General features: G+C 47.0%; 3 protein-coding genes across 3 annotated transcripts; all 3 read left to right on the top strand.

Moving 5' to 3' along the window:
- Nucleotides 1-3,085: 3,085 nt before the first annotated feature.
- On the top strand, nt 3,086-4,024 carry LOC102452974 (olfactory receptor-like protein OLF2). Its single transcript, XM_006116433.3, has one exon. The coding sequence runs from the start codon at nt 3,086-3,088 to the stop codon at nt 4,022-4,024; it is 939 nt and encodes a 312-aa protein (XP_006116495.3).
- A 6,877-nt stretch (nt 4,025-10,901) lies between these two features.
- On the top strand, nt 10,902-11,840 carry LOC102452464 (olfactory receptor 8U9-like). The gene has a single exon (XM_014570161.3). It carries the CDS (start codon nt 10,902-10,904, stop codon nt 11,838-11,840), a length of 939 nt encoding a protein of 312 aa, XP_014425647.3.
- An 8,577-nt stretch (nt 11,841-20,417) lies between these two features.
- On the top strand, nt 20,418-21,356 carry LOC102452212 (olfactory receptor 8U9-like). The gene has a single exon (XM_006116430.4). The coding sequence runs from the start codon at nt 20,418-20,420 to the stop codon at nt 21,354-21,356; it is 939 nt and encodes a 312-aa protein (XP_006116492.3).
- The last annotated feature ends 5,821 nt before the right edge of the window (nt 21,357-27,177 follow it).

Genomic DNA, 27,177 nt, shown 5'->3' with positions numbered 1-27,177 from the left:
AAAACAGGCGTTCTTCCTCATGAAATAAGGTTTACTGCTGTTGAAAAAATCACTGCATTCTTTCTATTTAATTTCGAAAGAAGGTGACGGCAGTCTAGATGCAGGTGAACTTTTTTCGACATACCCATGTGTATATCTAGAGACCAATCGACCTCGGGCAGAGCATTTGTAGCATTTTTACTGGCATTTTTATGTCACCAATAGCCAAACCATAAACAGATTTCCGTACCTTAAGATTTGAGGGTTCGCACATTTGATTGGGGAGAAAACATCTCAAATTGAAAAATGGGCAAGATGCAGAAAATTCTAAAAATGACTAGATGTTGTCCACTGCTTGCCTCTCTTGGTCAAACAGGACATCCCACCTATATTTTTGGGTCTCTCCGATCTTATCATACAAATAACAGGATGTCTAGCATATATTTTTGTTTTAGGCTTCTGCTCTGGCCCCCTTTATGGTTTTGAACTGGCCTTATCAACAAGACGGGCAATTTCCACACATGCTAATAAGCTATAGCTTAACACTATATTCTGAACTTCTTTCTTATAACCTGCTCTATTGCCAAAGCTAACTTCTTACAGAAACACAATTTCTGTAGGCCTTGCATTACTGCTAAAACAGAGTAAAACAGTTAAAATGCTAGGAGAATAAACACACTGGAGGAGAGATATAGGCTTCCAGGCTACATGGGCCTTTCTGAATTGCCAGACCCTGGAGAAGGTGCCCTCTTTGCCCTCCTCATCTGTACCACTGCAGGTGCTATATAGCCTCTCCCCGACTTATAAACTGGTTATGGACCAACCAATTGGTCCATAATTTGGTTTATTCATAAGTCGGACCCCATAGTGTTACACACGACCGCTCTGTTCATAAGCGTGGATTGCATTCGTAACTCGGGGTTCACCATTTACGACAGCTTCAGTCGTAAATGCCAACGGTCATAAGTTGACCGTTCACAACTCGGGGACTGGCTGTATGTAATATTAATGCTGGCAGCCACATACAAGCATTTCATAACGTTTGAACTTCAAATAAATTCATATCATTCTAATACCTAGCTGAACCATGGCAACACATGGGAGAGCCAGATGGGTTACACCTTCTGGAGTGGGCTGGTGACCTGCCTGCTTCCCAAGGCAAACCAACATTGTGAAGACAAGGACGTTAACAGAGTTCCAAAAAGAACTCGATAAATTCATGGCGGTTAGGTCCATCAATGGCTATTAGCCAAGATGGGTAGGAATGGTGTCCCTAGCTTCTGTTTGTCAGATGCTGGGAATGAGTTACAGGGGAGGGATCACTTGTTCTGTTCACTCCCTCTGGGGTACCTGGCATTGGCCACTGTTGGAAGACAGGACCCTGGGCTAGATGGTCCTTTGGTCTGACCCAGTCTGGCCATTGTTAGGTTAAGGAGCTGTCGGGACCTGGACGAGGAGCTTCTTTATACCAGCTTGCTGGGCCCTAATTGGCTGCAGAAGACGCAGCCCTTCTAGCTTGCCTGGAGGACCTCTCCTCTGCTCCTTGACCTGGGGCGGGATGTGGCAAGCTCAAAAACTTCCAGCAGGGGGCTTTGGGATTAGTTCACCTGGCCTTGGAAGGTCAGGGGTGATCCAGGGCACATGCTTGTCCAAATCTCCACCATAGTTTGCAGCGTTGGCACCAGTCCTTGCCCCGGCCAAGATGGATGTTATGCCCAACAGGTCTAGAGATGAGACCAGTTGTTCCTTTGATTCCAAACCTGGGGCTGAGGCTGGCTGGACTTTTTTTTTGGGGGGGGGCAATGTATTTTTAAGGGAAGTTGGTTTTCATTTCAACTGGTATTTCATGGAAAAGTAAATTCTTGTTACCAAACTGTAACTGTGGGACTCTAATGATGTCCAAGGGCAGTTCCGCATCAGAGTACAACATTGTGCAGCAGAGGGGATGGAGTCCAGCCTGGGAGCCGGGCCCATGGCAAAGAAGGGTGGGATGTGCCACCTGGAGCATCTCTGTGTGTTCTATTTCTGAGCAGAAATATTAAGTTTTCAGTTGAAAGATGTGGGTCTCCACAAACACACCCTTTCTGGCCCAGCGCTACACAGGACCCAGCTCGCAGTGACAAGAGCAGAATGAAATATCCCTCAGGTGTGGACTCGGCAACTCTGATAGAAATTGCATCACTTACTGACACAGGGGGAAAGAGGGTAGCAAATTAATCCCCAGAGTATCAGCTCCATGGCTGAGATTTGCTGAGCTCATTAATTATCTGCTGTGTCTCTCAACTCGCGTATTCCCAATGGTTCTAGGGATCCTGCCCCACAGATCACAGATCTCAGTATAAAACTTCCCAATTGAACGAAAGTGTCAGTTTCTGTTGATGGAGAAACGCCGCCACATCTCTCTGCTGTCCGCAGGTACATGCTGTTGTTCTGCATCAGAGTCACACACCCACATGGACACCATGGTGATGGGTAGGTGCTGAACTGAAGTCCTCCAGCATTAAAAGCCTCAGTTCCAGCTCTTATCCATTCAGCTAAAGAAACGAGACATGCGTTTGGAAAGAAATGGTGATTGTATCGTCCCAAAAACCGGTGCCTTCCTTATGTCTCTGGGGTTTCATACAGAGTAATGTAAATACCGTTATCAATTTGGAAAGGGTTACGGTTAATTATCACAGTGTGCAAGTTTTACCCCAAACACACATGCTGAGCCACAGAGCTCCCCTTTCCCAAAAAGGGTGGAGAACTCGACACTCGTTTACTCTCACTCCTTTTTGAGCCAAGCAATAATCTTGTCACACTGAGATGGTGTTTACCCTGATTCTCCCGCAGCAGTGTCACAAGTCACTGTTTGCTGCTCGGATCAGTGACCAGGAGTGTGTGTGTGTGTGTTTGTGGAGGAGGAGGGGGGTGATTAACCTGCTTGTAGTTGTACAGTGTGAAATTGATCAAACAAGTGGAATGAGTTATGAATATCTGGCTCTGTGCACTAGCCCCTTCCCTGTGCTAGTACTGCTGCCTATTAAGAAAGTAACCTCCAATGTTCTTCACTTATTCATTACAGTGAAGGGGCAGGTTGAAGCTGCCTGCTCTCGGCTCAGAGGAGATGGAAGAGGGAAATCACTCGGAGGTGACTGAGTTCATTCTCACAGGACTGACAGATCGTCCGGAGCTGCAGCTCCCCCTGTTTTTGGTGTTCCTCCTGGTTTATGTTATCACTCTGGTGGGCAACGGGGGGATGATCTTCTTAATCACGATTGACCCCCGACTCCACACCCCCATGTACTTTTTCCTCCGGAGTTTGTCTTTCTGTGATCTCTGCTATTCCTCCGTCAGCTGTCCTAAGATGCTGCAGAATTTCTTATCGGAGAGGAAAAGCGTTTCTCGCCCTGCCTGCGCTATGCAATGGTTTTTCACCAACCTTTTTGCAGATGTTGAGTGTCTCTTGCTGGCTGTGATGGCCTATGACCGTTATGTGGCCATCTGTAACCCACTGCTCTATACCGTCACCATGTCCAGGCGGCTTTGTGACCTGTTGGTGGCCGGGGTGTATGTTGTGGGGTTGGTGGATTCCGTGATACTGACGTGTTGTATATTCCGGCTGTCATTCTGCCGTACCAATGTCATCAAGCATTTCTACTGTGACTTCCCCCCACTGCTGGCCCTCTCCTGCTCTGACACCCGCACCTGTGAGATTACGTTATTTGCTTCCATGTGCTACACTATAGTGCTTAGCGCTGTGACCATCCTCCTGTCCTATGTCTTTATCTTCTCCACCATCCTGCGGATCCGCTCTGCCGAGGGCCGGTGCAAAGCCTTCTCCACCTGCGCTTCCCACTTGTGCGCGGTGGCCATATTTCATGGCACCCAGATCTTCATGTATTTACGTCCCAACTCCAGCTATTCCGTGGATACGGACAAAATAGGCTCATTGTTTTACACGCTGGTGATCGCCATGTTGAACCCCCTCATCTACAGCCTGAGGAACAGGGAGGTGAAGGACGCGCTGAGGAAAGTAGTAAATAAATTCCTGACCAACTCCTGAATTCATTCATCTCAGTGCTGGTTGAGTGGTGGGCAGTGAAAACAGGTGAATTCAATTCCCCGCCCCTAGCGATGTCATTTCACACAGTCCGTGGTGGTATTGTTCATTATTATCTTGTTATTATACATGTGTCTGTATTGTAACAAGGGCTGCAGGTCCCCCCTGAAATCAGGGCTGCATTCGGCTATTGCCTCTGTGTGTGCATAAAAATCTATGTGATTCGCTTTGAAATCAAGGAGCCGATTGGTATTGCAAAAGAAGAGGGGCATCAAATGTAGCTCCCTCTTTCTACTAGCGGTGTTGATTTCATCGGGTAGTTCTAAGAGTGACATGTGTGATTTCTGTGGGTGAACCAATGGGAGTCTGTGCAGCTTCCTGCTACTCTGTATCCCTTTCTGTCCTCCGTGGGGTTCTTGTATCTATTGCCACCTGATGTGTGTCCAGGCACGAGGAGGAGAGAGGTGATTTCCATCACACCGTGCTAGGGCAATGGGAGAGTGATGTCACTGATGTGTAGAGCTTTGCATTTCAAAGCCCTTTTCTATAGATCGGTTCCAGTGCGCTAAGGGAATGGAGCCTCCCCATTCCCAGACATGGGGAGCTCCGCATCTGTAGGGAATATTACAGAACGGATAAGATGCTCCGGTGTTTGCTGGTGCTCACAGGAAAGGGAAACAGATTCTGCACTCCTGGGCTCCCCTGTCCTTTTCTGCACTGTCAATACAAATGGTTTTTAAAATGAGCATTTGTGTTTGCAACTTTATTTTTACTTTCTATGGTCAATGAGGATATTCCTTGTAGACTGGAGGAATTGTTTGAAGAAGAAAATCTGCCAGTCTGGACAATAATGGGATTTTCTATCTTTCCTCCCTTCTTCCACCTCCCATATTTGATGTATCTAACCTCACGGGTCCCCAGAGTCCCTCAGTGTCCCTACATTTCTTAAGCTCTCTAAACCACTCCCAGTGTCAGCACATAAAGGTTTATGTACAATTCCAGGTGCATCCTTTGAGACGCCTGTATCCTCTCTTCCTTCTCTAGTTCAGTCATTATCTCTCTTTACCGATCTCTTTTCATAGGTAACTCACTCCTGCACTAAAGATAAAACGTGACTCAATAAAGCTGTAGAGCTGGTACACAATCTCTAGTCCGAAGATCCCCTCTTTATGGACAGAGAAACGAAAGATACCTCAGACCGGCCACAGAATTTTTGAAATAAGTCCCAAAGAAGAAGGAGCAGAGGGTATAATCTTTCTCTTCCTTTGAAAGCCAAGAAGTATGGGCATCTGAAGACCCTATCTCGTGGTCCAGGAGTAACAGGGTTCTACCCCACCTTAGGGTCATGGCCCAGGGGAGTTGCCCAATAAGTCACACCAGGAAGCGGTTATTCATCTACTACTCTCATTCTAGTCATTTGACCAAAGAGCTAAACCAACAAACAAGAAGAGGAAGTATGTCTAGGCACTTGCTTCCCTGGCACTTGTCACAGGATGACAAATCACAGGGGTTCATGTGATTTCTAACTACTCCTACACCCCAAAACATAGAAAAAAATCCTTTTTCCACAGGTAAATGTGGCTGCAGATACCTCAAAATCTCCTGGCTGGCTCACCAGCCTGTAGACCAGAGTTTTGTTAGGAATTGGCTATGGCCCAGTCTGACCAGAATGTTTCAAGGTTTGTGCTCCACCCCAGCCACAGAAATTAAGAGTCGGACAGCTCCATGTCAGGCAACAGGTGGCAGATTTCGGGAACTGCATCATCAAAGATGTGTACACTGTTGACAATAAAAACTGAGTAATTTTAATGTAAAGAATGTTACAATTACACACAATTAGAGAATTAAGGCAACGGGGCCATAATTGGATACGATCACCTCAAGTCACAACATAAATGAAAATGCAACATAAAGATACACACACTTTCTCTGGGTACGTCTAGACTACAAGCCTCTTTTGAAAGAGATCATCTAGACAGCCACACAACTTTCGAAAACGCAATCCACTTTTTCGAAAGAGAGCACCCAGGCAATCTGGAAGCTCTTTCGAAAAAGCACAGTTTGCATTCAAAAACTCCTTTTTTCAAAAGAGCACTTTCGAAAAAAGGCGTTCTTTCTCATAAAAGGAGGTATTCTGCTGTTGAAAAATACGCAGCATTCTTTCTATTTAATTTCGAAAGAAGGCGATGGCAGTCTAGATGCAGGTAAAATTTTTTTGAAAAAAGGCCATTATTTTGGAAAAAACCCTGTAGTCTAGACATACCCATGTGTATATCTAGAGAGCTGTCAACCTCGGGCAGAACATTTGTAGCATTTTTACTGGCATTTTTATGTCACCAATAGCCAAACCAAAAACAGATTTCCGTACCTTAAGATTTGAGGGTTCACACATTTGACTGGGGAGAAAACATCTCAAATGGAAAAATGGGCAAGATGCAGAAAATTCTAAAAATGACTAGATGTTGTCCACCCCGGCCTCTCTTGGTCAAATAGGACATCCCACCTACATTTTTGGGTCTCTCTGACAGCATGTCTAGCATATAGTTTTGCTCTAGGCTTCTGCTCTGGCCCCCTTTATGGTTTTGAACTGGCCTTATCAACAAGACGGTCAATTTCCACACACGCTAATAAGCTATAGCTTAACACTATATTCTGAACTTCTTGCTTATAACCTGCTCTATTGCCAAAGCTAACTTCTTACAGAAACACGATTTCTGTAGGCCTTGCATTACTGCTAAACCAGAGTAAAACAGTTAAAAGACTAAGGGTAGGTCTACACTACCCTCCTAGTTCGAACGAGGAGGGTAATGTAGGCATACCGCACTTGCAAATGAAGCCCGGGATTTGAATTTCTCGGGCTTCATTTGCAGAAGCCGGGCGCCGCCATTTTTAAATCCCGGCTGGTTCGAACCCCGTGCCGCGCGACTACACGCGGCACGAACTAGGTAGTTCGAACTAGGCTTCCTAGTCCGAACTACCGTTACTCCTCGTGGATTAGTTCGAACTACCTAGTTCGTGCCGCGTGTAGCCGTGCTGCATGGGGTTCGAACCAGCCGGGATTTAAAAATGGCGGCGCCCGGCTTATGCAAATGAAGCCCGGGAAATTCAAATCCCGGGCTTCATTTGCAAGTGCGGTATGCCTACATTACCCCGCTAGTTCGAACTAGGGTGGTAGTGTAGACATACCCTAAGAGAGTAAATACGCTGGAAGCAAGATATAGGCTTCCAGGCTATGTGGGCCCTTCTGAATTACCAGACCCCGGAGAAGATGCCCTCTTTTCCCTCCCCATCCGTGCCACTGCAGGTGCTATATGTGATATGAATGCTGGCAGCAACATACAAGCATTTCATAAAGTCTGAATTTCAAATACAGTCATATCATTCTAATACCTAGTTGAACCTTGGCAACACATGGGAGAGCCAGACGGGTTCCACCTTATGGAGTTGGCTGGTGACCTTCCTGCCACCCAAGGCAAACCAACATTGTGAAGACAAGGACTTTAACAGGGTTCCGAAAAGAACTCGATAGATTCATGGCGGTTAGGTCCATCGATGCCTATTAACCAGAACGTGCAGAGATGGTGTCCCTAGCCTCTGTTTGTCAGAGGCTGGGAAAGGGCGGCAGGGGAGGGATCACTTGATGATACCCTGTTCTGTTCACTCCCTCTGGGGCCCCTGGGATTGGCCACTGTTGGAAGACAGGGCTAGATGGACCTTTGTCTGAACCAGTCTGGCTCTAGCAGCAGCTTCTTTATACCAGCTTGCTGGGCCCTAATTGGCTGCAGAAGACGCAGCCCCTCTAGATTGTCTGGAGGACCTCTCCTCTGCTGTTTGCCCTGGGGTGGGATGTGGCAAGTTCACAAACTTCCAGCCAGGGGCTATGGGATTAGTTCACCTGGCCTTGAAGGGGCAGGGGTGAACCAGGGCATGTGCTCGTCCAAATCTCCACCATTGTTGGCAGCTTTGGCACCAGTCTATGCCCCGGCCAAGGTAGAAATTACACCCAACAAGTCTAGAGACGGGCCTTCTTGTTCCTTTGATTCCAAACCTAGGGCTGAGGCTGGCTGGATTTTTTTTCAATGTTTTTTTTAAGGGAAATTGGTTTTCATTTCAACTGGTTTTTTTTGGAATTCTTTTCTATGAAAAAAGTAAATTCTCGTTGCCAAATTCTCGTTGCCAGGCCACAAGCCTCCCACAGGAGGTTTTGGGCCATGCCACAGGGAGTAAGCAAGGGGTAACACTCCCCCAAATGTCCACCATTATGTGCACCTCCTGCACCAGTCTTTGCCCCTGGCAAACTGGAAGTCAGGCCGACCACATCTGGAGATGGGACCTTTTGTTCTTTTGTTTCCAAACCCGGTGCTCAGGCTGGCTTCCTTCACAGATTCCTTCAAAGATTTTTTTAAAGTGGGAAATTGGATTTTCGTTTCAACTAGATTTGCATGAAAATCTAGTTTTCCTTCAAAAAAAGCCAATTCCACACTCATAGTTTGGCGAGAACGGGAACTCTAGTGATGTTCAAGGGCAGTTCCGCATCAGGAGAGACCATCATGCACCAGAGGGGATGGAGTCCAGCCTGAGAGCTTGGCCCACGGCAGAGAAGTATGGGATATGATACGTGGGGCATTTCTGTGTGTTTTGTTTCTGAATTGAAATATTAAGCTTTCAGTTGAAAGATGTGGGTCTCCACAAACACACCCTTTCTGGCCCAGCTCTATACAGGACCCAGCTTGCAGTGACAAGAGCAGAATGAAATATCCCTCAGGCTTGGACTCTGCAACTCTGATCATTTACTGATACCAGAGAAAAGAGGTACCAAATTAATCCCTTGGGCATCAGTTCCATAGCTGAGATTCACTGAGATCGTTAATTTGTTGTTGTGTCTCTCTGAGCTCAGGTATTCCCAGTGGCTCCAGGGATTTTGTCTCACAGATCACACATCGCAGTATAAAACCTCCCAACTGCACCGAAGTGTCAGCTTCTATCAATGGAAAAACATCGCCACGTCTCTCTCCGCTGCCAGCAGGTACGTGCTGTTGTCCTGTATCAGAGTCACACACCCGTACAGACAGCATGGTGATGGGCAGGCACGGAATTGAAGTCCTCAAGCATTAAAAGCCTCAATCCCAGTTCTTATCCATTGAGCTAAAGGAACAACACCTTTGGTTGGAAAAAAACAGGCGATTGTGTAGTCACAGAAACTGCAGCTTTCCTTTATGTCTCGGGGGTTTCATACAGAGTAATGTATGAGATTGGAAAGAGCTTAATTAGCACAGTGAGCAAGTTTAGTGAAAGTGACATGGCAGCCACAGAGCTCCCCTTGCTAAAGGAGAGATTAAAACAAAAACAAAAAAACCCAACAGATGGTCTGGTAGCACTTTATTGACTAAAAAACCACGTAGATGGTCTCATGAGCTTTCGTGGGCACAGCCCACTTCTTCAGATGACCGGAGTTATGAGTAGGGGATATGAAAACTCAAAATAAATAGGAGAGGGGAAGGAGAGGGGGGAGAAAAAGAACAGAAGGAAAAAGGAAGGGTGTGTGAGACAGGGCATCATTAAGTATCTGGAGAATGGGTACTTAAACCTAAGCAGATCAAAGTAAATAGATAGATGCTAAGACAGGAAGGCTACCACTCACAGAGCTGTTAGCACTTTCAGTGGTTATGAAATAGGTAGTGTCCTAGCCAGCCCATATCTCCATTGAGTCCGTTAGCATGTGAATTGAATTTGTGGATGAAGTGAGTAAACACTCTTTTACTCTCAGCCCTTCTTCAGCTAAGCAATGATCTCTCGTCTCACTGAGATGGTTTTGCCCTGATTCTCCCACAGCAGAGTCACAAGTATCTGTTTCCTGATTGGATTAGTGAACAGGAGTGTTTGTGTGTGTGTGTGTGTGTGTGTGTGTGTGTGTGTGGCGCGGGGGGGGGGGATTAACCTGCCTGTCCTTGTAGTTGTACAATGTGCACTATGGACTAAGCGCTTCCCTGATGTAGTACGGCCAGCAATTAAGAAAGTGATCTCCATTTTTCCCTCCACTTAGTTCATGACAGTTGTAGCTGATCTCGGTTCAGAGGAGATGGCAGAGGGAAATCCCTCGGAGGTGACTAAATTCATTCTCTCAGGACTGAGAGATCATCCAAAGTTCGAGGCTCCACTCTTTGGGGAGGGGGGATTTCCTCCTGGTTTATGTTATCATGCTGGTGGGGAGCAAGGGGGTGATCTTGTTAATCACAATTGATCCCCAACCCCACACCCCTTTGTACTTTTTCCTCCTGAGTTTGTCTGAGATGAGAAATGTGGGTGGAAAAAAAGAAGCAATTACATAGTCAATTCCTTCCTTTGTGTCTCAGGGGTTTCATACAGACTCATGTAAATGCCGCTATCAGATGCCAAAAAGCTTAATTAGCACAGTGAGCAAGCTTCACCCCAAAGCGACAGGGCTCCCCTTGTCCAAACAGCATAGCGAGATTGACACTGGTTTACTCTCATCCCTTCCTGAACTAAGGAATCATCTCGTCACACTTCTGTGAGAGAATCAGGGTGAAACCATCTCAAAGTCACAAGTCACTGTTTACTGCTCAGATTAGAGTACAGGAGTGTGTGTGTGTGTGTGTGTGTGCGCGAGCGCGCACGCGTGTGAGTGGGGACATGATTAACCTGTGTGTCCTTGCACTTAGACAGTGTGTGAAACTGATCAAAGATGTGGAATGACCAGCTATGAATATCTGGTTCTCTGGACTAAGCCCTTCCTTGTGCTGGTACACTAAGAAACCAACCTCCACTTTCCTTCACTTACTTCCTTACAGTGAAGGGACAGGTTTCCTGAACCATCCGCCTGCCCACATCCCTGTAGCTGCCTGATCTCGGCTCAGAGGAGATGGAAGAGGGAAATCACTCGGAGGCGACTGAGTTCATTCTCTCAGGACTGACAGATCATCCGGAGCTCCAGGTCCCCCTGTTTGTGTTGTTCCTACTGATTTATGTTGTCACCATAGTGGGGAATGGGGGGATGGTCTTGTTAATAACGACTGATCCCCGACTCCACACCCCCATGTACTTTTTCCTCCGGGCTTTGTCTTTCTGTGATCTCTGCTATTCCTCTGCAAAAGGCCCTAAGATGCTGCAGAATTTCTTTGCTGAAAGGAAAAGCATTTCTCACACGGCCTGCGCTGTGCAAATGTTTTTCTCTATCTTACTTTCAGATATTGAGTGTGTCTTGCTGGCTGTGATGGCGTATGACCGTTATGTGGCCATCTGTAACCCACTGCTCTATATGGTCACCATGTCCCGGCAGCGTTGTGACCAGCTTGTGGCTGGGGTGTGCGCTGTGGGGTTGATGGATGCGTTGATACTCACATGTTGTACATTCTGGCTCTCATTTTGCCGCTCCAACATCATTCATTATTTCTATTGTGACATCTCCGCTTTACTGGCGCTCTCCTGCTCTGACACCCGCACCACTGAGATTGCGTTAATTGCTTCCATGTGCTACACTGTAGTGATCAGCGTTGCGACCATCCTCCTCTCCTATGTCTGTATCATCTCCACCATCCTGCGGATCCGCTCTGCCAAGGGCCGGTACAAAGCCTTCTCCACCTGCGCTTGTCACTTGACTACGGTGGTCATATTATATGGCACCCTCCTTTTCATGTATTTCCGACCCAGCTCCAGTTACTCCATGGACATAGACAATATGGCCTCAGTGTTTTACTCGCTGGTGATCCCCATGTTGAACCCCCTCATCTACAGCCTGAGGAACAGGGAGGTGAAGGATGCCTTTAGGAAAGCCATGAATAAACTCTTGAGCAGTTCCTGAACCTGTTCAGCCCAGTGTTGATTGAATGATGGGGGACAGAAACAGGAGAATTCAATTCTCAGCCCATAGTGATGTCATTTCACACAGCCTGCAGTGGTACTGGTCATTATTATCTTGTTATTATACATGTGTCTGTATTCCAGCACGGGCTTCAGGTCCCTGCTGAGATTAGGGCTGCATTCGGCAATTGCCTTTGTGTGCGCATAAATGTGCATGTGATTACTTTGAAAGCTGGGAGCTGATTGTATCGGGAAAGAAGGCGGGCGTCAAATCTAGCTCTTTCTTCTCTCTGCTGGAGTTGATTTCAGGGGGCAGTTCCACTGGTGACGTGTGCGATTTGTGTGGGTGAACCAAAGGCAGTTTGCTCAACATCCTGCTACTCTGCTGCCCTTTCTGTCCTCTGTGGGGTTCTTTGTGTCCAGGACTGCGGAGGAGAAAGGGGATTTCCAGCACACCGTGCTTGGGCAATGGGACAGTTTTGTCACTCTGAATTTCAGAGCCCTTTCTATAGCTTGGTACCCATGGGCTATTGGAGTGGAGCTTCCTCACTACCAGACATGAGGATCTCAGCATTTATAGGCAACATTCCAGATCTGATAAGATTGTCAGAAGAACAGGAGAATGGTCAGACTGGATCAGACCAAAGGGCCATCGAACCAAGTGTCCTGTCTGCTGACAGTGGCCAATATCAGATGCCCCAGAGGGAGGGAACAGACTAGGGTATCATCAAGTGATCCCTCCCCTGTCATCCATTTCCAGCCTCTGACAAACAGAGGCCAGGCACACCATTCCTACCCATTGTCAAAGTTAGACACAGGACTCACAGATTTGCCTGACCGCTCTGTTTATTAGCAAAGCCGCTCTGCTAATACACCCAGAAAATGTAAGTACCATACAAGGTTCAAACCCCTTGATTTATACAGTCAAAAGAAAGCCAACTTAACAAGATTAAAAGGGTGGCAAAACTTCACATGATTAGTATGAGGCTAGTCAAGTATCTTCATTTCCATATTAAGCACAGCAATCTCCTGTCCATATCTCCCTGGTTATTTCAATTACTTTCTGCCTAACACCTAGGCTACGTCTACACTGGCATGATTTTCCAAAAATGCTTTTAACGGAAAAGTTTTCTGTTAAAAGCATTTTTGGAAAAATTGCGTCTAGATTGGCAGGATGCTTTTCCACAAGCACTTTTTGTGGAAAAGCATCCATGGCCAATCTAGACGCGGTTTTCCGCAAAAAAGCCCCGATCGCCATTTTCGCGATCGGGGCTTTTTTGCGGAAAACACTACTATACTGTCTACACTGGCTCTTTTGCGCAAAAGTCTTTCAGAAAAAGACTTTTGCCTGAACGGGAGCAGCATAGTATTTCCGGAAAAGCACTGATGATTTTACATGAGATCGTCAGTGATTTTCCGGAAATTCAAGTGGCCAGTGTAGACAGCTGGCAAGTTTTTCCACAAAATCATCTGATTTTGCGGAAAAACTTGCCAGTCTAGACACAGCCCAAATGTTTCCTTTTCCTGTTACTCCAGGCATACTTGGCTAGCACTCTGATCTGCATACCTACAAAGAACATTAACAACATTAACATAATTTCCTCTTTCCTGTTCAGAGACAGTGTTCCTTCAACTTATTCAATTATTACAGGATAATTCATCTTTCTCTTACACTATAATTCTTTCTACTTTCACACCATCCTGGCTAAAAGCCATTGATGGACCTAACCTCATGAATGTATTTAGTTCTTTCTTGAACCCTGTTCAAATCCAGTGTTTGTTGATGCTCACAGGAAAGGGAACTAGATTCTGCACACCTGGGCTACTCTGTCCTTCTCTGCACCATCAATACAAATTGTTTTAAAAATGACTACTTGTGTTTGTGACTTTATTGTCACTTTCCATGGTCAATGAGGACATTGCTTGAAGACTGAAGGAATTGTTTGAAAGAAGAAAATCTGCCAGTCTGGACAATATGTAATTGCCTCTTCTCAGTCAAACTATCTAGAGTCGGTGGTTTCAGAAACAGTTGTTAATTCAGGGTGCCTATGGACAGGTATGAAAAGGTAGCTCTGTTTTCCATGCTGAAATACTCATCCACATAGTGCCTCTAAGCACTTGATTGTAGTTCAAAATGAGTCGTCCTGTGGTTCCTTAAAGACTAACACAAATGTATCCTATTGTGGACTTTCATAGGCAAAACCCAACTCCTCAGATGATGAGCTGGAGTCGAAATAACAGAAATCAATTTATTTATTTGAAAAGTAGCCGTTCTCCTACAAAGCAATTGTGTTATGATCATTAAAAAGAACATAGGATCTTTATAGGGGGAATAAGCAATATCCCACATTTGTTGACAATGAAATGGCAAAGCAGTTGGCATATGCGTACACGGACACACACACGGTCCAACCAATCGATTTTATATCTACTAGTCCATGTTCTGGAACCAACAAGACTGATCACAAAAGGAGGAGCTGGGGTCTATTGGTCTGGACCGATGCTCCAGTCTTTGACAGGACGTATTGCCAAAATTATGGCAAAGCAGCTTCTTTTTATAGCTGTTTTCCTGCATTGCGATCAGTACGATTAGCACTGCCATGCTGTTTTTCTGCTGGAAGTTTGTTATCTCCAGTGGTTTCTCTTGCTCCTTCTCCTCTCTGTTCTGCCAGGCAAAGTTGGTTTTGATCACAAATATCTTGTCCCCGTTGATAAATGCTCACCCTGTCCCTCAGAGTCCTGGGTTATCCAAAGAGGGCAGATTGCTAATTCAGTAATCTGCAACACCATCTTGTCCACTGTTGGATCCTCCCATTAGCATCTCTGGTCCGTTGGTGGCCTTCACACTTATCTCCCACATGTTCCTTCCTCTCACACATAACGAGGGATACAAACCGAATTTCACAAGAACAGATCATGACCTTCTTTCCCTCTGTTATGTTACAATAGCTACTCCAGAATTACAAACACAATAATAACCACAAACATCTAAATCTATTTCTTCTTCCAGATGGTTTGGCAGCATATACAGCATCAAACATATTCAGACTTAGCACATTAAGACTTGAATGCTTAGAATGTCACCAAAACAGGAAATAGGAATTTTTCTACGTCAATTTCAGCAGCCAATCACAGAGGCTATGTCTAGACTGCAAGCCTCTTTCGAAAGCATCTTTTGAAAGAGCCTCTTTCGAAAGAGAGCGTCTAGACTGCACGGAGAAATTTCGAAAAAGCGGCTTGCTTTTTCGAAAGAAAGCATCCAGTGAGTCTGGATGCTCTCTTTCGAAGAAGCCCTATTTACATTGAAGAACGCCTTCTTTCGAAAGAGGAACTTTCGAAAGAAGGCATTCTTCCTCGTAAATTGAGGTTTACCGCCATCGAAAGAAAAGCCGCGTTCTTTCGAATTAATTTCGAAAGAATGTTGCTTGAGTCTGGACGCAGGGGAAGTTTTTTCGAAAAAAGGCTACTTTTTTCGAAAAAACCCCTGAGTCTGGACACAGCCAGAGAGAGAATTCGGGATTGGCATTCCTTTGCAAATCTGACCCTGATTCCCTGGGCTTGAACAAAGACATTAACTGGATGTCACATTTGAAAGCCAGGCTCTCCTGCATGTAACACTACATCGTTATATTAAAAGCTGCGGATAGGACATCTCCGGCCCATGTTGGTAGTCACATTAGCAGAAGTCCTACAATTGACAGGTACCTTTTTTCCATTATAAATAACTTGGGAGCCAGGAGCTGTGGGCCTTTTTGAATTGTTGGGCCCTGGGGAAGGTGCCCCCTTTGTCCTACATGTCAGTGGTACTGCAGCTGCTATACAGGCAGTCCCCGGGTTACATCGGATCCCTACTTACAAACCGGGTGAGGCAACCCCGCACTAGCTGCTTCCCCCCAGCAGACCAGGGAGACATGAAGCTAGCGCCCCCCTCAGCAGACCAGGGAGACGCGGAGCGGCTTTTCTCAGCAGACACCTCAGCTTGAGAATAAAGGACTGAGGGAAGTGAGGTGTGGGAGAATAAAACTGAGCTCTGGAGAAATGTTTGCCTAGAGGTTCCCCTACAATATGTACCAGTTCCGACTTACATACAAATTCAACTTAAGAACAAACCTACAGTCCCGATCTTGTACATAACCCGGGGACTGCCTGTACATCATATTAATGATTAACGATGAGAGCAATTTACAAGCATTGCACAGTCTGAGCGTAAAGCTCATTCACATAATTCAGACACCTGTTTGAGCCTTAGCAACACTCAGGAGAATCAGACAGGTTCCAGCTTTGTATTGATCAGCATTCAGCTTTGATGGAGCTGGCTTGGTCTCAACCAGCCTCCGAAGGCAAACCAACAGTTTTTATATGGACAATTTGGTTTCACAGTTCGAGCATGTTATGGGTACCTGGCCAGAGCTCTGTGACGGTTCCGTCACACCAGGCTTTTGAAGGTCAGTCTGATACGTTTTTAATTGAAACCTTACATGTTTTTCTTGAAGATCTGTATCATCCCAGCTACACATTAGGCATGGAGGCTGTGTCTACACTGGCCACTTATTCCAGAAAATCAGCCGCTTTTCCGGAATAACTTGCCAGCTGTCTACACTGGCCCCTTGAATTTCCGGAAAAGCACTGACGATCTACTGTAAGAAATCAGCCGCTTTTCCGGAAAAAGTATGCTGCTCCCATTCGGGCAAAAGTCCTTTTCTGGAAAACTGTTCCAGAAAAGGGCCAGTGTAGACAGCACAGTAGTGTTTTCCACAAAAAAGCCCCGATCGCGAAAATGACGATCGGGGCTTTTTTGCAGAAAAGCACGTCTAGATTGGCCATGGACTCTTTTCCGGAAAAAGTGCTTTTCCGGAAAAGCATCCTGCCAATGTAGACACGCTTTTTCCGGAAATACTTATAACGGAAAACTGTTCCGTTTTAAGCATTTCCAGAAAAGGGTGCCAGTGTAGACATAGCCGGAGTGTGTCAGGTGATTGCTTCACATGATATTGGACTCTGCCAGTAGGCACTAAGGGGCTGTTGGGTTATAAAAGTACCCGTAGATCATTTATAGATACATGCGATGTGATTGGCAAGCAAGCAATGCTTTGTGTTGGCAGAGAAACGGGGCACCTAAGCCATCTCCCTCTTCTGTATGCCTGGTGTGTTGTCCAAGCACCAAATGTGGAAAGATGCCTTCCATGAGAATGGCCTATGTTTTAGATTAACACAACTACAAAACAAGAAGGAACGATTGTAAAGTTTCCAGATAAGAACGCTGTTTGTGGGCATCTTCGTGGACAGTTTGAATTGAACTGAATACCAAAAAAGGCATTCAGGGTTGGGGTGTGTGACGGCAGGTTGGGGGTCCCCCGTCTCCTGCACCCCGAAATGGCACAAACAGACTGCACCAGCCGGTGGAATAGAGGAAGTTTATTGCCTCTCCAGGATACAGCACAGCACAGATGTAATCTGGTCACAGAGCTGGGCTAGGATGCCTCAGGCCCCCTTGAGATGGGGGAGACTGGGCCCCTAAACTCCAGCCCCTTTCCCTAGGCTGTCTCCTCCATGCTCTCAGACAGCAACTCACTAACTCTCTTCCAGCCCTGCCCCCCAGCCAGGGCAGCATTCCACCTTCCTTTGTTCCTCTCCATGGGGGGTGTCTGGCCACTGGTTTGCATAGTGACTAATCCTGTTTTGCTGGGTCGTGGTACCCACGGCAGCCAGTGGGGGTTACCCCAGAGCCAGCAGCATAGAAACGAGCCAGGTACCCCCACTACGTCACAGGGTGTTCTTTCTAAAAGTGAAATAAGCAGGAAAAAAGCCATCCCCCACCCAGAATCACCATGCTCACGGTGATTCTCTGCTCTTTGGGCTACTTGAAAAATATGGTAGACTCTGAAGAGCAGGTGTTCAGGGAACTTCATAACATGGAGAAGGGGAAATGCATAGAATTGGACCCCAGAACTAAGCTGTCCCAGAAAAGGGACCAACACTGTCTGTGGAAAGTTTCACCCATCCCTGGTTCCATTTTGTGTCTTGGTCACTGTATCAAGGGATGAGGAGCAAGAGGAGCAGGAGCAAACGGGGATGTAAAGGGCTCATCCCTCTGGAGCGCCCCCTTTTGGTCAAGAACGTGTGTCCACAAGCTCCTCTCCTCCCACTGGCTCTGGGTGCGGAAAGGTCCCAGATGTCCTTTCTTCTGGGTTTCCTGGGACCAGGCTTCTTTCCTAACACCTTTTGTAGCTACAAAGAGCTGAGGGGGCATATGGCCCCACCCACACCACTGGATCCTGGCCCAGGGACACCAGACATAGCAGTAGCCTGCTACGTGTCCTCACTGCCCACTGCTGCTCACTCCCTGGGCCACTCTTCCAAGAAGCTGCCCTCTCCTTGTCCTCTTTCCAGACTTTGAAATAAAGTCCTGACTGCACCCTGTCTGGGGTTCTACAAATCGCTGTAGCCCAATACAGCCGGTCTTCAGCCACTAGACCTGGGCATCAGCTGAGTCTGCAAACCAGCCCCCCCTCAGAGCTCTCCGAGGTATTGCTGCCTTCCCAGACTGTCCCTGGGCCTGCCTGGCTTGAACTCCAGAGAGGAACTGCCAGGCCCTGGCCCAGCAGTCTCTTTATACAGGCTTGCTGGACCCTGATTGGCTGTAGTTGAATCAGCCACTCTAGCTTGCCTGGAGGACCTCTCTCTTCTTTCCCGTAGGGCAGAGTGTGGGAAAACAATAAGTGTCCAGTCGGGGGCTTCGAGCTAGTTCCACCCTATCACCGTGGGAAGCAAGGGAACACGTTCTCTCAAATCTCCACCATCATGCACAGCTCCTGCACCAGTCCTTGCCCCGGCCAAACTGGAAGTCAGGCCGACCACATCTGGAGATGGGCCTTTTTGTTCTTTTTTTTCCAAACCCGGTGCTAAAACCGCTGGAAATTTTTTCTTTAAGATTTCTTTAAAGTGGGAAATTGGATTTTCATTTCAATTAGAATTCCATGGACGTCTTTCCCCATCACAACAGCAAATCCCACAGTCAGAGTTTGGTAAGAACGGGAACTTCGGCTATGTCCTGGGGCAGCTCCGCAGGAGGACGGACCATCATGCATCAGAGGGATGGAGTCCAGCCCGGGAACCAGGCCCATGGCAGAGAACTGTGGGCTGTGGTACCTGGGGCCTCTCGGTGTGTTTTGATTCTGTGCTGAAATGTTAAATTTCCAGCTGAAAGATGCTGGCCTGCACAAACACGCCCTTTCTTAGTCAGCTCTATGCAGGATCCAGCTTGTGGTGACAAGAGCAGAATGAACTATCCCTCTGGCTACAACTCTGCAACTCTGATAGAAATTGCATCACTTACTGACACAACGGGAAAGAAGGTGCCAAATTAATCCCCACAGTATCAACTCCGTGGCTGAGATACACTGAGTGAATTAATTTGTTGTTGTGTCTCTCTGAGCTCAGGTATTCCCAGTGGCTTCAGGGATCTCATCCCATAGATCACAGATCTCAGTATAAAACTTCCCAGTTGCACCAAAGTGTCAGTTTCTATCGATGGAGAAACACCGCCACGTCTCTCTCTGCTGTCAGCAGGTACGTACTGTTGTCCTGTTGTCCCGCATTACAGTCACACACCCACACGGACAGTGTCTCTGATAGAAGTCCCAGCTCTTCCCTCTTGAGTTAAAGGATGAGAAATTTGCTTGGAACAAATAGGCCGTTAGTTAGTCACAGAAGCTGGTGCCTTCCTGTCTATACGTCTCAGGGGTTTCATACAGAGTAATGTAAATGCCGTTATCAGATGCCAAAGAGCTTCATTATCACAAGTTTCACCCCAAGCCAACATGCCAAGGCACAGAGCTCCCCTTGCCCAAAGAGAATAGAGAGATTAACACTCGTTTACTCTCAGCCCTTTGTGAGCTAAGCAATAACCTCACACTGAGATGGTTTCACCCTGACTCTCTCACAGTAGAGACACAAGTCTCTGTTCGCGGCTCAGATTAGAGATCAGGAGTGTTTGTGCAGGGGGAACGACTAATCTGTGTTTCCTTCTGCGGGCACATCTAAACTGCCCACAGCTTTTGAAAGAAGAGAGGCAAATCTGGCGTGAATTTGCGTATCTTCTTCCGATCCCATTTTCAGAAGAGTTGGTTTTTTTTTAAAGCAGTCTAGATGTGGTTCTTTCAGAAAAAAAGCCCCTTTTTGGAAAGAACCCTGGGAACCTAATTTTTTTAGGAAGAAGGGTTCTTTTGAAACAGGCTTTTTCAAAAGAAGCATGTCTCGACTGCATTTAAAAAAAACTTCCGAAAACGGGATCGGAAGAAAATATGCAAATTTGCACCACATTTCCATATCTTCTTTCAAAAGCTGGGGGCAGTGTAGACGTGCCCAAGTGTGCTGTGTGTGAAATTGATCAACCAAGTGGCATGCCCAGCTGTGAACATCTGGATATTTTGGATTAAACCCTTCCCTGATCTAGAACTGCTATTTATTGAGAAACTAACCTTCATTTTTCATCACTTACTTCATAGTGAAGAGACACGTTCCCTGAGCCATCCACCTGCCCACATCCCTGTAGCTGCCCGATCTCTACTCAGAGGAGATGGAAGAGGGAAATCACTCGGTGGTGACTGAGTTCATTCTCTCAGGCCTGACAGATCGTCCGGAATTGCAGGCCCCTCTCTTTGGAGTTTTCCTATTGATTTATGTTATCACTGTGGTGGGAAATGGGGGGATGGCCTTGTTAATCACGATTGATCCCCGACTCCACACCCCCATGTACTTTTTCCTCCGGAGTTTGTCTTTCTGTGATCTCTGCAGTTCCACAGTGATTGCCCCCAAAATGCTGCAGAATTTCTTAATTGAGAGGAAAAGCATTTCTCGCACTGCCTGTGCTGCGCAAATGTACTTCTTCCTTTATTGTGTTGATGTTGAGTGTCTCTTGCTGGCTGTGATGGCGTACGACCGTTATGTGGCCATCTGTAACCCGCTGCTCTATACGGTCACTATGTCCAGGCAGCGTTGTAACCAGCTGGTGGCTGGGGTGTGCGCTGTGGGGTTGGTGGATTCTGTGATACTGACGTGTTTTACATTCCGGCTGTCATTCTGTCACTCCAACATCATCAGGCATTTCTACTGTGACACCCCCCCACTGCTGGTTCTCTCCTGCTCTGACACCCGCGTCAGTGAGATTCTGATGTTTGCCTCCACGTGTTACATCATAGTGAGCAGCGCTGTGACCGTCCTCCTATCCTACGTCTGTATCTTCTCCTCCATCCTGCGCATCCGCTCTGCCGAGGGCCGGTACAAAGCCTTCTCCACCTGCGCTTCCCACTTGTGCGCGGTGGGCATGTTTCATGGCACCCAACTCTACATCTATTTCCGACCCACCTCCAGCTATTCCATGGACATGGATAAAATAGCCTCCGTGTTTTACACGGCAGTGATCCCCGTCTTGAACCCCCTCATCTACAGCCTGAGGAACAGGGAGGTGAAGGATGCGCTGAGGAAAGCAAAGAATAAATTGATAACCAAGTCTTGATTGTGCTCATCCCTGTGCTGGTTGAGTGACAGGCAGTGGAAAGAGATGAATTTAGTTCCCACCCTATAGTGATGTCATTTTGCAGAGCCCGGGGTGGTATTGTTCATTATTATCTTGTTCCTATACATGTGTCTCTATTCCAACGGGGGCTGCGGGTCCCCCGTGAGATCAGGGCTGTATTCGGCTGTTGCTTCTGGGTGTGCATAAAAATCTAGGTGATGTGTTTTGAAAATGGGGAGCTGACTATATTGGGAATGAAGAGGGAGCATCAAATATAGCTCCCTCCTCCTTCTAGGGGTGTTGATTTCATTGGTCAGTTGCGAGGGTAACGTGTGATTTCTTTGTGTGAAGCAAAGGGAGTTAGTGCACCTACCTGCCACTCTGCAGCCTTTTCTGTGCTCTGTTGGGTTCGTGTATCTATTCTCACCTGATTTGTGACCATGCACAAGGAGGAGAGAGGTGATTTCCATCACACCGTGCTAGGGCAATGCTTAGAGTTATTTCATGTCAAAGTCCGTTCTATTGCTTGGGATCCATAGGCTAAAGGAGGGGAGTCTCCCCATTCCAAGACATGGGGATCTTCATGTCTATAGGAAACATTATAGAACTAATGTGATGCTCCGGTGTTTGCTGATGCTCATAGAAAAGGGAAACCGATTCTGCATTGCTGCCTTTCCTCGTTCTTCTCTGCATCATCAATACAAATTGTTTTAAAAGGAAGAATTGGTTTGCAACTTTATTTTCATATCCCATGTTGAATGTGGATATTCCTTGAAGAATGTTGAAGTTGCTTGAAGTAAAAAAATCTGGCAGTATGGACTAGAGGCAGTTACCTCTACTCAGTCAAACTATCCAGAGGCAGCCTTCTCAAAAATATTCACAAATTCAGGATGCCAAGGAATAGGTATGAAACTGTGAATCTTCATTTCCTGCTGCCTCCCTTTGCCCATCTCTGAGGGTATGTCTACACTACCCCACTAGTTCGAACTAGCGGGGTAATGTAGGCATACCGCACTTGCAAACGAAGCCCGGGATTTGAATTTCCCAGGCTTCATTTGCATAAGCGGGGAGCCGCCATTTTTAAAACCCCGCTGCTTCGAACCCCGTGCAGCGCGGCTACACGGGGCTCGAACTAGGTAGTTCGAACTAGGATTCCTATTCTGAACTACCAGTACACCGGGGTTCGAACCAGCGGGGTTTTAAAAATGGTGGCTCCCCGCTTATGCAAATGAAGCCCGGGAAATTCAAATCCCGGGCTTCATTTGCAAGTGCGGTATGCCTACATTACCTCGCTAGTTCGAACTAGGAGGGTAGTGTAGACATACCCTGAGTGCGAGTCAATAGATTTGCCTGCCTCATTCCACAGTGCACAAATGTTGATGCGTCTTTCTCTGAGCCTCATCAACATAGTAACTCTAAGCACCTCGCAAACTTGAATGTATTTAAAAAAAGTAGCCCTGTGGCTCCTTAAAGCGTAACACGTATTTCTTTAAATTATCATGAACTTTCGTGGGCAAAATCCAACTCTTCTGATGAGGAGCTGGAGTAGAAATGCCAGAAACCAAGTTATTTATTTGAAAAATAGCCGTTCTTCTACAAAGCAATTGTGTTTTGCGTATAGGAAGCACAAGGGATCTTTCTGGGGGGGAAAGGGCAAAATGCCGTGTTTATTGAGAATACAATGGCAGGCAGTTGTTATATACATACATAGACAGACACACACACACACACTGTCTCACCAATCCCTGTCCATGGCCAACCAGACTGCTTACGAATGGAGGAGCGGGGGGTCTATCGTTTCGGACCAATGCTTCAATCGGTGCAGACCGATGCGCCAGTCTTTGACAGTACGTACCCCCAAATTATGGCAAAGCACCTCCTTAATATAGCAGTTTTCTTTCATTGGGATCAGAGAGCTTTTCTGACGGAAGTTTGTTATCTCCGGTTGTTTCCCTTGCTCCTTGTCTTCTTTGTGCTGCCAGGGTAAGCTGATTTTGATCACAGATATCTTGTCCCCGTTGATAAATGCTCATCCTGTCCCTCAGGGTCCTGCGTTATCGAAAGAGGGCAGATTGATAATTCAGTAATCTGTGATGCCTCCTTGTCTCCTGTTGGATCCTCTCATTAGCATCTCTTGTCCAGTGGTGGCCTTCACACTTATCTCTCACACATTCCTTCCTCTCACACATAACGAGGGTTACAAACCGAATTTCACAAGAGCAGATCATGACATTCTCCCCCTCTGTTATGTTACAATCACTACTCGGGAACTACAAACACAACAATAACCACAAACATCTAAATCTATTTCTACTTCCAGATGGTTTGGCAGCGTATACAGTATCAAACAAATCATGACCTACCACATTAAGACTTGAATGCTTAGAATGTCACCAAAACAGGAAATATAATTTTTCTACGTCAATTTCGGCAGCCGATCACAGAGGGAGAGTTCAGGATTGGCATTCCTTTGCAAATCTGACCCTGGTTCCCTGGGCTTGATCAAAGACATTAACTGGATATCGCCTGCTACAGCCAATGCCCGCTACCTCTACCAACTGCATTGTTACATCCAAAGAGAGGAGGGGACACTTCCAGCCCACTTAATTAGCCTCACTAGCACCAGTCCTACAATTGACAGGTACCTTTTTTTCTGTTCCATATAACTTGGGAGCTTAAGGCCTTTTTGAATAGCGAGGACCCAGGAAAGGTGGCCTCTTTGCCTTCCCCACCACAAGCTAAATATGAGTGAAGAGTTTGACACTGTTGCAGAAAAAGCAAACTTGATTCTGGGCTCCATTTACAGGAGTGTGGTGAGCAAGACACGAGAAGTCATTATTTCGCTCTACTATGCACTGATAGCTGCTAGGAGTGATATTAATGCCAGCAGCAACTTAACCACAATTCATAGAGTCTAAACTTTAAACAGAATCCTATAAATCAAATATCTCTTTGAACCTTAGCAACACACAGGAGAGCCAGACGGGTTCCAGCTTTGTACTTAGCAGCGTTCAGCTTTGATCCAGCTGGCTTGGGGCCTACCAGCCTCCCAAGACAACCCAACATTTGTTTGGGTTGGACAATTTGGTTTCTCAGTTAGAACATGTTCTTGGTACCTGGCCAGAGCTCCGTCATGGTTCCGTCACAGCAGGCTTTTGAAGGCCAGTCTCATCTGCTTCTATTTGAGACCTTCCACACTTTTTTTGTAAATCAATACGCATCCCAGCTACTCATTCGGTCTAGTGAGTGTCAGGTCAGGCAGGTTTTGCTTCACCTGCTATTGGATTCTTTGCCAGTAGGCACTAAGGGGCTGTTGGGTTTCAAAAGTACCTGTAGCTTTTGAACAATTATAGAAATCTATATAATGTGCCTTGCAAGTGCTCAGGGCTCTGTGTTGGGAGAAAAATGGGGCACCTCAGCCATCTCCCTCTCCTGTCTGCCTAGAGTGTTGTCTATGCACCCAGGGTGGAAAGATGCCGTGCAGCAGAATGGCCTTTATTCTAGGTTAAGTCAACTATAAAAAAAGAAGGAACAAATATAAAGTTCCTATGACATTGGATTGCCTGTGGGCATCTTCCTGGGCGTTCTGCATTGGACTGAATACCAAAATGGCATTCAGGGTTGGGGTGTTCCTTCTAGAAGAGAAATAAACACAAAAAAGTCACATCCCGTCCATCATCACTATATTCACTCTGATTCCCTCCTCTTTGGTCTACTGGAAAAACATGGTAGACTCTAAAGAGCAGGTGTTCAGGGAACTTCATGACTCAGAGCTCGGTGAAGGGGACATGGAAAAAATTGTACCTGGAACTAACTCGTCAGGTTTCCGGGTGGGAAAAAAAATCCATGTTCGGAAACCAAAAGCAGACAAAAATTCTGGTGAATTGAAAAGTCAATCAACAAACAAAAGTGATTCTGGGTTGAATGAATCATTTCAATGCCAGCACTTCTCCCTCTCCACTGCCAACTCTTTAGCTCAGTGGTCCCCAATGTTTTGGGGCTGCCGGGCGCCTCGGGGCGGGGCCGCTCACGCGCTGCGCGTACGGGGGCGGGGCCACTCTGAGGCCTCGTGACTGGAGCCGGGGCCAAGCATGTGCCGCACGCCCGATGCCGGCACCGGCATGTGCCATGACCCCGGGCAGAGGCTGCCCAGGTGCCGCGCACCTTTGGCCGGGGCCGGGGCCAAGGCCAGGGGTGAGACTGGATTGCTCCGTGGGCGTACATAAATGGCCCAGCAGGCACGGGCACCATATTGGGGACCACTGCTTTAGCTCATGCCAAAATTTGTGGCTGAAAATAAAGGGGACCAACATTGTGTGTGAAAAGCTTCACTCACCTCTAGTTTCAATTTGTGTCTTCACCACTGTATCAAGGGATGAGGTTCGGGAGGAGCAAATGGGGGTGTGAGGGGCTCACCTCTCGCAAGTGCCCCCTTTTGGCTGAGGAGAGGTCTCCACAAACTCCTCTCCTCCCACTGGCTCTGGACGTGGAAGGATCCCAGACGCCCTTTCTTCTTCCTCGCATAGGACCAGGCTTCCTTCCTACCCACTTGGGTAGCCACAAGGAGCCGAGAGGGCCTATGGCTACATCTACAACATTGGATCCCGGCCCTGGGACACCAGACATACCACTGGCCCACTAAGTGTCCTCACTGCCCACTGCTGCTCACTCCCTGGGCGTCCCCTCCAAGACCTGCCTTCTCCTTTCCCCCTTTCCGGGCTTTGAGATAAATTCCTCACTGCACCCTGTCCAGGGGTCAGCATTACAAACATGGCCGGTCTTCAGCCACAGGACCTGGGCTTCAGCTGACTCTGCAAACCAGCCCCCACTTGGAGCTGTCCAATGAACAGCAGCCTTCCCAGTCCCTCCCTGGGGCTGCCTCACTTGAATTCCAGAAAGGAACTGCCAGGCCCTGGCCCAGTAGCGTCTTTATACTGGTCCCTGATTGGCTGAAGCAGAAGCAGCCTCTCTAGCATCCCTGGAGGACCCCATATCTGCTCTTTGGCCTGGGGAAGGTGTGTTCAGGCCACAAGCCTCCAGCAGGAGGTTTTGGGCCAAGCCATAGGTGGCAAGCAAGGGGACAGACTCCCTCAAATCTCCACCACTATGTGCACCTCCTCCACCAGTCCTTGCCCCTGGCAAACTGGAAGTTAAGCCAGCCACATCTGGAGATGGGACCTTTTGTTCTTTTGTTTCCAAACCCGGTACTCAGGCCGCCTGGAAATTTGTTCCTTAAAAGATTTTCTGAAAGTGCGGAATTTGATTTTCGTTTCAACCAGATTTACATGAAAATCTAGTTTCCCTTCAAAAAAAGCCAATCCCACACTCATAGTTTGGTGAGAATGGGAACTCTAGTGATGTCCTGGGAGACTTCTGCAGGAGCACAGAGAGTATGGAGTCCATCCTGAGAGCCGGGCCCAGGGCAGAGAAGGGTGGGATGTGGTACGTGGGCCATCTCTGTGTGTTTTGTTTCTGAGCTGAAATATTAACTTTTCAGCTGAAAGATGTTGGTCTTCACAAACACACCCTTTCTGGCCCAGCTCTACACAGGACCCATCTTGCAGTGACAAGAGCAGAATGAAATATCCCTCAGGCTTGGACTCTACAACTCTGATAGGAATTACATCATTTATGGACACAAGCAGAAAGAAGGCGCCAAATTAATCCCCCGGGCCTCAGCTCCATGCCTGAGATTCACTGAGCTCATTAATTAGCTGTTGTGTCACTGAGCTCAGGTATTCCCTGTGGATCCCAGGAACCTGTCCCATAGATCACAGATCTGAGAATAAAACCTCCCAAACCAAAGTGTCAGTTTCTACCG

Source organism: Pelodiscus sinensis, chromosome 5, assembly GCF_052426305.1.
Source record: "Pelodiscus sinensis isolate ZL-2025 chromosome 5, ASM5242630v1, whole genome shotgun sequence".
In the NCBI taxonomy this organism is placed as follows: domain Eukaryota; kingdom Metazoa; phylum Chordata; order Testudines; family Trionychidae; genus Pelodiscus; species Pelodiscus sinensis.
Note: the sequence above shows the minus strand (reverse complement) of the source record. Positions and strands in the feature narration are given on the sequence as shown.